Source organism: Myotis nattereri (assembly GCF_964212035.1).
Source record: "Myotis nattereri genome assembly, chromosome: 8".
Classification (NCBI taxonomy): Eukaryota; Metazoa; Chordata; class Mammalia; order Chiroptera; family Vespertilionidae; genus Myotis; species Myotis nattereri.
In genome coordinates, this window is record NC_138083.1 from 6772676 (window position 1) to 6784998 (window position 12323).

The window sequence follows — 12323 nt, forward strand, 5'->3', positions numbered from 1 at the left end:
GATGGCAATCAGACATCCCTCTGGCAGCCTGGGAGCCCTTGGGGGATGTCCACTTGCCAGCGGGGAGCAGGCCTAAGCTGCAGTCAGACATCCTTAGCGCTGCTGAGGAGGTGGGAGAGGCTTCCCCCACCACTGCTGTGCTGGCAGCCGTCAGCCTGGCTTGTGGCTGAGCAGAGCTCCCGCTGTGGGAGCGCACTGACCACCAGGGGGCAGCTCCTGCATTGAGCGTCTGCCCTCTGGTGATCAGTGTTTGTCATAGCGACCCGTCATTCCCAGTCGTTCTGCTGTTAGGGTCAATTTGCATATTACCCTTTTGTTATATAGGATAGAGGCCTGATGCACGGGTGGGGGCCGGCTGGTTTGCCCTGAAGGGTGTCCCGGATCAGGGTGAGGGTCCCGCTTGGGTGCCTGGCCAGCCTGGGTGAGGGGCTGATGGCTGTTTTCAGGCTGGCCACACCCCCGTTAGGGTGGGGGGGGGTCCCCACTGGGTTGCCTGGCCAGTCTGGGTGAGGGGCTGAGGGCCGTTTTCAGGCTGGCCAAGCACCCTGGCGACGGAAGCTCCCAGCCTCTCCTTTTTTTCTTTTTTCTTTTTATTCTGAGATTTATTTACCTCCTATAATTGAAACTTTGTAGCCTTGAGTGGAGCTCAGAGCCGGCCAGGGCAGGCGGGAAGCTTGGCTTCCTCCATCGCCAGGGGAAACCCAAGCCTCCTGCTCGCTCCAGCTCTGTGTCCACGGCCGGCAGAAAACAGGTATCTGGGGTTTATTTATCTTCTATAATTGAAACTTTGTTGCCTTGAGTGGAGCTCAAAGCCGGCCACGGTAGGTGGGAAGCTTGGCTTCCTCCATCACTGGAGCAACCAAGCCTCCTGCTCTCTCCAGCTCTGTGGCTGCCGGCCACCATCTTGGTTGGGTTAAGTTGCATATAGTCGCTCTGATTGGCTGGTGGGTGTGGCTTAAGGTGTAGCAAAGGTACGGTCAATTTGCATGTTTGTATTTTATTAGATTAGATAGATAGATATACTAGAGGGCGAGTGCATGAAATTTGTGCATGGGTTGGGTCCCCAGGCCTGGCCGGTGATCAGGGCTGATTGGGGCCTTCCGGCTGCCAGCTGGGGCCTTCCTTCCCCTGGCTGCTGGCTGCTGGCCAGGGCCTTCCTTCGTTTTGCGCTGCCCCCTGATGGTCAGTGCATGTCATTGCCGGCAGTCGAACTCCAGGTTGGTCAAACTCCCAAGGTGACAATTTGCATATTAACCTTTTATTATATAGAATATTTTTTAAATCCTCACCCAAGGATATTTTTTCATTGACTTTTTTTTTTTTCTTTTAAGAGAGAGTGGAAGGTGAGGAGGAGAGACAGAGAGAGAGAGAAACATCGATGTGAGAGAGACACATGGATTGGTTGCCTCCTGCATGCACCCCGACCAGGGCCGGGGATTGAGCAAACTGAGGTACATGCCCTTGACCAGGAATTGAACCCAGGATCCTTCAGTCCTCAGGCTGATGCTCTGTCCGCTGAGCCAAACTGGCTACGACATTATGATATCTTATTTTTTGGTCCTGCTGATTCTAGGCATAATTATTTGGTAATCTATTTCTAGTTTTTCTAATATTTGTAATCTTGAGGTGCAAATTCTCATTTATTGTGTTTGCTAACGCTTCCTCTTCTTGATGGTTTGGAACCATGTATTGTTTGAAAAATTTTATTGCCTATTTATCTTCAGCAGGATTGTTTCATGAAATTTCATGCTTATTGGATTGTTACAGTCTCTTTAGAACAGCTTCTTTTTTTTGCTTGCTAGGATGCTGACATTGGAGTAAATCTGGACAGTGACCTTCCCAGTAGCTCAGTGGGGCTCCTGCACTTTGCAGGTGGTGTAAGTCTGGACTCTACAGTCAGAGGTCATGCAGGCCTGTAGGTTGTTGTTGTTGTTTTAAATCCTCACCTGAGGATATTTTTTTCATTGCTTTTTCAGAGAGAGTGGAAGGGAAGTTTGGGGAAGGGAGAGATAGAGAGAAACATCAATGGAAGAGACATATCGACTGGTTGCCTCCCACACGCACCCCATGAAGAGCGAACCTGAAACACAGGTCCGTGCCCTTGACCAGGAATTGAATCCATGACCCTACGGTGTGTGGACCGACGCTCTAACCACTGAGAAACACCAGCCAGGGAAGTCTTGTGGTTTTGATTTTTCAAGAGTGACTACCCCTCCTCCCACTCCCGTCATAACTGAAGGCCCCTTTCCACAACTCTTTTTCCCACATGAACTCATTTTCCCAACATCCTGATGGGGTGAGGGTGAGGTTTTATAGCCAGCCTCCATAGGACAGCATGGATGCGTGGAGAGGTTAAGTCACTTCCTCTGGTCACACAGCTGGTAAGTAGTAGTTGGGGCTCGATCCAATTCAGTGCCCCTGGGCTCAGCCACCCCACTCCATTGGATGGAAGGAGGTGCCTGTTCTTAGCTGGGCATGAAGGAAAGCCCAGGCTTGAGGAGGAAGAATCTGTGTGACTAGTGCTCATTGTTGGCTAGAGGCAGTCAGAGGAGCTTGCAGATATCCATGTGGGGGTCTGGTTGGGTGTTGCCAAGTCAGGTGTGTGGGTCCCTGGGCATTGAGTTATGGAGTGGATGAAGCTGTATGACAGGCACTTTTAAGACAAGACAAGACATGGGCATGCTTTCTGTCAGATTCTTGCTTACGGGCTCAAACTTGTTTTTCTTTTGACAATTTTAAACCTGTTTGCACAGAACTCCATGGCCGTTTTCATAGGTGAGCTTCTTTGGTCACTTGCTTCCAAGTTCCCTAGTAGAGGGGTGCCCCATCCGCAAGGAGAGGTGACTAGGGCATTGGACCAATGACACTAGAAGGGCATTCTGTTTTCTTTATGACTCTGGTCTCATCACCTTCTCCTGGATGATGAGCCCGCCCTTTGTTTTAGATCAGTGGTTCTCAACCTTCTGGCCCTTTAAATACAGTTCCTCATGTTGTGACCCAACCATAAAATTATTTTCATTGCTACTTCATAACTGTAATGTTGCTACTGTTAGGAGTCGTAATGTAAATATCTGATATGCAGGATGGTCTTAGGCGACCCCTGTGAAAGGGTCGTTCGACCGCCAAAGGGGTCGCGACCCACAGGTTGAGAACCGCTGTTTCAGATGATGGTCAACTTTGCAGTCCTCAGAGACTTCAGCTGGAGAGGGCTGTGGAAGTGCACAGCAGGCTGCAAGGCCATGCCTCTGCCCAGGTGTGACTTGTCACTGTACATGCACACTTAGGAGTGTGTTTTTCCCCTCTTCTCCTTTAGTTGGATTTGAAGACTATGGCCCAGACTGTGACAGCATGAGGGTGACAGCCTTCTTGGACGTCCCAGGCCAGGATAACCTGCCCCCCCTCACTCGCCTGGAGAAGTATGCTTTCAGCGATAACGTCTTCGACCGGTAAGCTCCGCTTGTCCTTCGCATGTTCACACCCTTGTTGTGTCTGGTTTAGGCTGACACTGGTGATCACTTCTCTGTAACAGTTTTGTGGGGACTCATGGATCAGGTGGCCTACGGGCTGTCTCCAGGATGCTGGGGTTCATTTATATTAGGCTTTTCCATTATTCTCATTATTGTTTTACTGACCACCTGGTAAGTCAGGAAGGGAGTGTAGGTGAAATTTCATGGTGTTTAGATAATGAGGATTGTAACTGGGCTTCTCTCCCATGTGCAGTACCGGGAGAGGGAGAGTGCATGGGTGACTGGGACACACCCCTTGGAGTCTTGCTGGCTCATCCTATTGCTGCGCCGTGCTTCAGGGACTTTGCTGCAGCTTGCCCTGCCCCATCTGATGTCACCCCTTGTGGTGCTGACTGGAATCTACTCCAGGCTCAGATTATGCCTCCTACTCTCAGCAGATGACCTTGACTCTTGTTTCACAAAGAAAGCAGAAACTTAGGCATGTCTTTCGATATCCGATCTGCCCCAATCTGTATCTGAAAGCACCCTTCCCTCCTGTCTCAGAGAGAGTGTCTCTCTTCTTGTCCACTCCCTCCATCAGATATGCCTCTGTCTGTATCTTCCTTCCCACCCATTACACACACCCTTTCCTTCCCCTTACGGACCATTGCATGTCTCCTGTTCTGGACTCCTCTCCCTGCCACCTTCCTTTGCGCCTTCCCCCGAGGACACCATTCTGAATCTGTAAAGACTGGATGCCACTCAGAGTCTCTTTTCTTACCTTCCATTCACTCTAACTTTAAAAAATTATATTCCATGTCTTTACATCTATTAAATCATCACAGGCTTGCAGCAATTGCTACTGAATGAGTCCAGTTATTATCCCAATTTTGCAGATCGGAAAATGATGGTACTCTGAACGGCGTCTTTTGATGAGCAATTCTTAATTTAAATGTAGTTCACGATCTATCCATTTTTTCTTTTATGGTTAGTGCTTTTCATGTCATGTATAAGAAACATTTGTCTCCCCCAAGGCCACCAAGATATTTTCTTATATTGCTTTCTTGAAGTTTTATTTGTTTTACCTTCCACATTCGGATTGATGGTCCACCTGGAATTGCTTTCTGTGTTTGTGTATAATGCGAGGTAGCAGTCCAGTCTCATTTCCGTTCATGTGGTATCCAGTGGACCCAGTGCCATTTATTGAAAATGCTATCTGTTATCTGAGCTCTGCATTGCCACCTTTGTTTTAAAGGTGTCAGGTAGAGTAAGTCCTCCCCCCTTGTTCTACACGCGCCTGGACTGGGGATCGAACCCACCACCCAGGCATGTGCCCTGACTGGGAATCAAACCCGTGACCTTTCCGTGCATGGGACAACGCTCCAGCCAACTGAACCACACTGGCCAGGGCTAAGAGATTATTTTTAGACTTTTAGAAATAATTTCACACAGAAAAGTTTCAAGAATAGAAACAATTATGGTATATCTTTTACTCAGATTCATCAATTGTTAACATTTTGCCACATTTGATTTTTCATTCTCTCTATAGTTTTACTTTTTTTTTGAGAGTAAGTCGTAGATACTATGTTGCCTTTCCTCTAAATACTTCATTGTGCATTTTTCTAAGAACAAGGACATTCACCGTTCACTTGTATAATCACAGTACAATGATAAAAATGAGGAAATTTAACTTTGACCCAATACTATTGTCTAATATAAAGATTTCAATCAAAATTTTCCAGTTGTCCTAATAGTGTCCTTTATATCAGATTTAAAAAATATTTTTTTATTGATTTCAGAGAGGAAGGGAGGCGAGTGATAGAAACATCAATGATGAGAGGGAATCATTGACCAACTGCCTCCTGAATACCCACTACTGGGGATTGAGCCCACAGCCCAGGCATGTGCCCTGACCAGGAATCAAGCCATGACCTTCTGGTTCATAGATCAACACTCAACCACTGAGCAACACTGGCTGGGATATATATCAGATTTTTTGTTTGGGTTTTAGGTCCAAAATCCAATCCAGCATTATATATTGCATTTAATTTTTATGTTTCTTTAGTCTCCTTGAATCTCTAATAGTTCTCAGTCTTTGCCTTTTATGATATAGTTGACATCTGTGAAGAGTACAGGTAATTTATTTTATAGAATAAACTTACTACGAGTTTTAAAAATCCTCAATGAGGTCTGAATTTTATATAATGCTTCTTTCACATCGATAGAGATTATCAGATGATTTTTCTTCTTTAATCTTTTTTTAAAAAATATATTTCTTTATTGATTTCGGAGAGGAAGGGAGAAGGAGAGAGATAGAAACATCAGTGATGAGAGAATCATTTATTGGCTGCCTCCTGCACACCCCACACTGGGGATGGAGCCTGCAACCCAGGCATGTGCCCTTGGCCAGAATCGAATCTTGGACCCATCAGTCTATAGGCCAATGCTCTATCCACTGAGCCACGCCAGCTAGGGCTTTAATCTTTCTTTAATTTTCTGTAAAACTTCTGTTATTGTGAAATATGACACAGAGATATTGGATAAAATATACATGTAAAGTGTAAGGAATTTTTATGAAGCAAGTACCTATGTAGCCATTACTCAAGTCATCCTAGAAGTCTGCCCCCCATTCCTGACCATCACTTCCTCCTGCCCAGCAGTACCCACCATCTGACTTTTATCTTCATCACATCCTTAATTTTCTTTCACTTTTAGCACCTAAATATATACCTTCAGATAATATAATTTTATTTTATTGTTTCTAAACTTGACATATATGAAATCCTGTAGGATATGTTACTTTGTGGTTTTGCATGCAGTTTGAGTTAATTCTTTTACAACAGTGTTCTGACGTTTTTCCATCAACTGTTGTTTTCTCACTATTAGGAACAGTTTTGTGTCTAGGTGCACATAGTAGGCATTTCTGTATACGCAGGAGAGAACTACTGTGTGATGAGCACCCTAACCTACTTTAGTGACAGTGCCAGTTTTCCAAAGTGGGTGCATCAGCTTACAGTCCTACCTTTGTCCCACAATTTATCTGCCAGTTGGTAATGTCAGCTTTAAAATTTTCAGCCAATCTGGCAGTGTGTTTGTATATATATAACAATATCGCTTTGTGATTTTAATTTACGTTTTTCTTACTTAGAAGTTTGAACATCTTTTCATATGTTTGTTGGACTTCTATATTTCTTTATTTTTCTTTTTTGTGAAGTGTTTAAATTTTTTGTTGGGGGTGGGGAGGTAGATTGTCTGTCTTTTTCCTGTTGATTTGTACAGATTCTTTGTGTATTCTAGATTTCAAACCTTTGTCAGTTCTGTATGGTAACCATCTACCCTCACCCTGTAGCTTGAGTTTCAGCTCTCCTTGTGGTGTCCTTTTAGTGACCAGAGCTATTCATTTCCATGTAGTTACATTTATCCACATTTTCCTTGATCCTTAGCACATTTTGAAGCTTTTAAAAAATGTCTTCCTCCACCCCAATACCTTAAACATATTCTTTTATATTGCTCTAAAGACTTTAGTCTTTATTCTTTCACATTTAGGCCTATAATCTATCTGATTTTAATTTTGGTTCAGTGTGTGAAAGTGGTGTCCAGCTTCATTTCTGTAATTGTCATAATACCACTTATCAAAAATGCACTCTTTTCCCAGTGTTCTAGGGTGCCTCCCCTGCTATAATCCAGTACCTGTTTATGACAGTCTTTGGACTGACCCCTCTTCTAGTGGTCTGTCTCTCCTCAGCCAACACCATACCATCTTGATTACTTTAGATTTGTAGTAAGTCTTGATATTTGATTGAGCAAGACTTCCCACCTTGTTTTTCTTCTTTGATGTGACTTGTTATTTTTTAAAAAACTTTTTTATTCGTTTTAGAGAGGGAGGAAGAGAGAGGGGGAAAGAGAGAAACATCAGTTTGGGAGAGAAACATTGATCAGCTGCCTCCTGCATGCCCTTGCTGGGGATTGAGCCTGAAACCCAACCATGTGCCCTGACTGGTAATCGAACCGGTAACCTTTCAGTGCATGGAATGAGCCAATTGAGCCACACTGGCCAGGGCATGACTTGTTATTCTCGAGCATTTCCATATGTTTCAAAATAGGCTCATCAGATCCTCATAAAACAAAACATCTACTAGGATTTTGATTGGGTTTGCATAGAACCTGTAGGTCAATTTGGAGACAGTTGCCCTCTTAACAATATTTAGACTTCCAATCCATAAACATGTTATATTTTTCCATTTATGTAGGTTATCTTAAAACCCTAATAAAATGTGACCATTTTCTCTGTAGAAGTTTTGTGCATTTATATTGTAAAGGAAATCGGAGACATTATATCATTCTATCCAGTTAGACTTAAACCTAATTGCAGTGTTATTATCACACTCAGCCAAATTAGCAGTAATGCCAGCTAGTCCACCAGTCCATGTTAAGTTTTCCCTGGCTGTCTCAAACTGTCTTTTTATGGTTGGTTGGTTTGTATCATGATCCAAATAAGGTCCGCACATTTCATTAGGTGGATGTGTCTCTGAAGTGAGTTTTGTGTGTGTTTTTTTACAGTTTTCTCCTTTTGATCTTAAATCTCTTTAAATCTCTAATTGGTTATCCCTCTCATCTTCTTCCTACATCATTTATTTATTGAAGGGGTCATTAGTCTTGTAGAGTTTTCCACAATTTGGATTTGTTGGTGATTATTCTCACAGTGTAATTTAACATGTTCCCTTGTTTTCTGTAAACTGAAAATTACATTTGGAGACTTGATTAGATTCTGCTTCAAATCTTGTTTTTCTTTATTTATTTAATTTTTTAATTTATATTTTTTTCCTTTTTATTGAATTTATTAGGGTGACACTGGTTAACACAATTATACAGTGGTCAGGTGCACAATTCTACACCTGTACAGATCTGTACACTGTATCGTATGTTCATCACCACAAGTCAAGTCTATATACATACCCTCCTCCAATTTCCTCAGCTCCCCTCCCCCCAGCAATCACACCACTGTTGTCTGTGTCCATGGCTTTTTCTCTTTTTTTTCTTTTTGTGCTCAATCCCTCTATCGCCCCCACACTGCCTCCCCTGCCCTTCGACAGCTGTCTACCTCCTCTCTATGAGTCTGTCTCTATTTTGCTTGTTAGTTCATTTTGTTCATTAGATTCCACATATGAGTGAAATCCTATGGTACTTGTCTTTCTCTGACTGGTTTATTTCACTTAGCATAATGCTCTTCATCAAATTTTGTTTTTAAACACTACTTCATATGTTGTTTTATGTACTTATTACAGAACATCAGGAAACAACGTCTGGCTGCCCCACTTTTAGAGATGTTACTATTGAGCTGTGGGCACAGGTGTTGGATGCTTTCATTGTAAAATTCCTCACCAACCTTCCTCTAATGATGTTAGTGGTCTCAAATAATCACTGCTTAGGTCTGTTATTTCATTATGTGTTGGAAAGTGGTAATTTTCTCTCTATTGTCCATGATATCTGTAGTATGGCCCCATTTCCCAACCTGTTATTGGTTATTGTTGCCTTTCTTATTTTTTCCCCCTAGATAATTCTTATCAGAGGAATATTAACTTTATTAGTTATTTCATAGCATCAAGTTTTGGCTTTGATAGTCTCTATTGTATACTTATTTTCTAGTTAAATAATTTCTGCTCTAATCTACATCATTTTTTTCCTTGGAGATTTTTTTTGGGCAATTTAATTGCTGTTCTTTTTTCTTCTTGTGAGGGATGCTTAACTTTTTTTTTTTAACATTTAAAAGTGTTGTTGTTTTTTTTTATTATTAGTTAAGGTATTACAAATGTGTCCTCATCCCCCCCATTAATCCCCAACCTCCCCCCCACACACAAACTCATGCTCCCATCCCCCCGTTGTCCATGTCCATTGGTTTGGCTTATATACATGTATACAAGTCCTTCGGTTGATCTCTTCCCCTTACCCCCGCCCTCCCCTACTTTCCTTCTGGGGATTGATAGCCTGATCGCTGTTTCTCAGTCTTTGGGTCTGTCCCTTTTCATCAGTTTATGTTGTTCTCTATAATCCACAAATGAGTGAGATCATGTGGTATTTATCTTTCTCTGACTGGCTTATTTCACTTAGCATAATGCTCTCCAGGTCCATCCATGCTGTTGCAAAAGGCAAGAGTTCCTTTTTTTTTTTTTACCGCAGCATAGTATTCCATTGTGTATATGTACCACAGTTTTCTAATCCACTCATCTGCTGATGGGCACTTAGGCTGTTTCCAAATCTTAGCTATGGTGAATTGTGCTGCTATGAACATAGGGGTGCATATATCCTTTCTGATTGGCGTTTCTGGTTTCTTGGGATATATTCCTAGTAGTGGGATCACTGGGTCAAATGGGAGTTCCATTTTTAGTCTTCTGAGGTAGCTCCATACTGTTCTCCACAGTGGCTGCACCAGTCTGCATTCCCACCAGCAGTGCAGAAGGGTTCCTTTTTCTCCACATCCTCTCCAACACTTGTTGTTTGTTGATTTGTTGATGATAGCCATTCTGGCAGGTGTGAGATGGTACCGCATTGTCGTTTTGATTTTCATCTCTCGTATAATTAGTGACTTTGAGCAGGTTTTCATATGTCTTTAGGCCTTCTGTATGTCCTCTTTTGAAAAGTGTCTATCTAGGTCCGTTGCCCATTTTTTTATTGGATTGTTTATCTTCCTTTTGTTAAGTTTCATGAGATCCCTGTAAATGTTGGAAATTAAACCCTTATCGGTGGTATCATTGGCAAATATGTTCTCCCATGTAGTGGGTCTTCTTGTTGTTTTGTTGATGGTTTCCTTTGCTGTGCAAAAGCTTTTTATTTTGATGTAGTCCCATTTGTTTACTTTCTCTTTAGTTTCCATTGCCCTAGGAGCATTATCAGAGAAGAAATTTCTTCGGCATATGTTTGCGATTTCGCTGCCTGTGGATTCCTCTAGTATTTTTATGGTTTCCCGTCTTACGTTTAAGTCTTTTATCCATTTTGAGTTTATTTTTGTGTATAGTGTGAGTTGGTGGTCTAGTTTCATCCTTTTGCATGTATCTGTCCAATTTTCCCAACATCATTTATTGAAAAGACTGTCTTGACTCCATTGTATGCTCTTGCCTCCTTTGTCGAATATTAATTGGGCATAGTGGTTTGGGTCGATTTCTGGGGTCTCTATTCTATTCCATTGATCTATATGTCTGTCCTTGTGCCAGTACCAAGCTGTTTTAAGGACAGTGGCTTTGTAATACAGTTTGATATCTGGTATTGAGATCCCACCTACTTTGTTCTTTCTCAGGATTGCTGCAGCTATTCGGGGCCTTTTTTTATTCCAGATGAATTTTTGGAGAGTTCGTTCTAGATTTGTGAAATGTGCCATTGGTAATTTAATGGGGATTGCATTGAATCTATAAATTGCTTTGGGTAGTATGGACATTTTGGTGATATTGATTCTACCAATCCATGAACACGGTATATTCTTCCATCTGTTTATGTCTTCCTCTATCTCTTTTTTCAGTGTCCTGTAGTTTTCAGCATATAAGTCTTTTACCTCCTTAGTTAAGTTTATTCCTAGGTATTTTAATTTTTTTGGTGCAATGGTAAATGGGATTGCTTCTGTAGTTTCACTTTCTGTAAGTCCACTATTGGTGTAAAGAAATGCCATGGATTTCTTAGCATTAATTTTGTATCCTGCTACATTGCCGAATTCATTTATTAAGTCTAATAATTTCTTGATGGAGTCTTTAGGGTTCTGTATGTACAGTATCATGTCATCTGCAAATAAGGACAGTTTTACTTCTTCTTTTCCAATCTGGATGCCTTTTATTTGTTCTTCGTGTCTGATCGCAATGGCTAGCACTTCCAGTACTATGTTGAACAGGAGTGGTGAGAGGGGGCATCCCTGTCTTGTTCCTGTTTTTAGGGGGAATGGTTTTAGTTTTTGCCCATTGATTATGATGTTGGCTGTGGGTTTGTCATATATGGCTTTTATTATGTTGAGGTATGATCCCTCAATTCCTATCTTGCTGAGAGTTTTTATCAAGAAAGGGTGTTGGATTTTGTCAAATGCTTTTTCCGCATCAATTGATATGACTATGTGGTTTTTTTCTCTCAATTTGTTTATGTGATGTATCACGTTTATTGATTTGCGGATATTGTACCATCCTTGCATCCCTGGGATAAATCCTACTTGGTCATGGTGTATGATCTTTTTGATGTACTGCTGGATCCGATTTGCTAGGATTTTGTTGAGGATTTTGGCATCTATGTTCATGAGGGATGCTTAACTTTTTATTTTTTGTCTTTCTTTTGTAACACCTGAATTTTTACATTGTAAGATTGCTATTAAATATAAGTACTTAAGTATTATATTATTTTCATCCTTAAGTTCTGATATGTCATATTTCATTACCTTTCAGTATAAAGTATTTTAAGTGCCCATAATGATTTTTCCTTTAACCAGTGAGTTATTTAGAAGTGTTGTTTAATTTCTAAATATTTGAGGGTTTCCCAGGAATTTTTCTGTTATTTGATTCTTAGTTTAAATCTTTTTTTATTATTATTATCAGAGAACATACTTTGTATTATTTCTCTTTTTTAAAGTTGTTACGGTTTTTTTTTTAATCCTCACTTGAAGATATTTTTTCCCATTGATTATTTTTTTAGGGAGAGTGGAGGAGAAGGCAAGAGGAGTGGGGGGTGAAAGAGAGAGAAACATTGATGTGAGAGAGACACATTAATTGGTTGCCTCCTGCACATGTCTTGATAGGGCTGAGAATCGAGCCTGCAACTGAGGTATGTGCCCTTGACTGGGAATCGAACCATGACCCTTTGGTCTGATGCTCTAACCACTGAGAAAAACTGGCCAGGGCAAATTTGTTGAAA

The 12323-nt window shown here is 41.7% G+C and overlaps 1 protein-coding gene across 1 annotated transcript in view; it reads left to right on the forward strand.

Moving 5' to 3' along the window:
- Positions 1-12323, forward strand: part of LOC308523658 (serine/threonine-protein phosphatase 4 regulatory subunit 1-like) — a gene marked incomplete at its 5' end in the record, with an annotated part of 69873 nt that overhangs the window by 12012 nt on the left and 45538 nt on the right. The window contains 2 exons of the mRNA XM_081097680.1: positions 1803-1915; positions 3285-3446. Of these exons, the coding sequence (XP_080953806.1) occupies positions 1803-1915; positions 3285-3446 (275 nt within the window). The remainder of the gene's footprint in view (positions 1-1802; positions 1916-3284; positions 3447-12323) is intronic.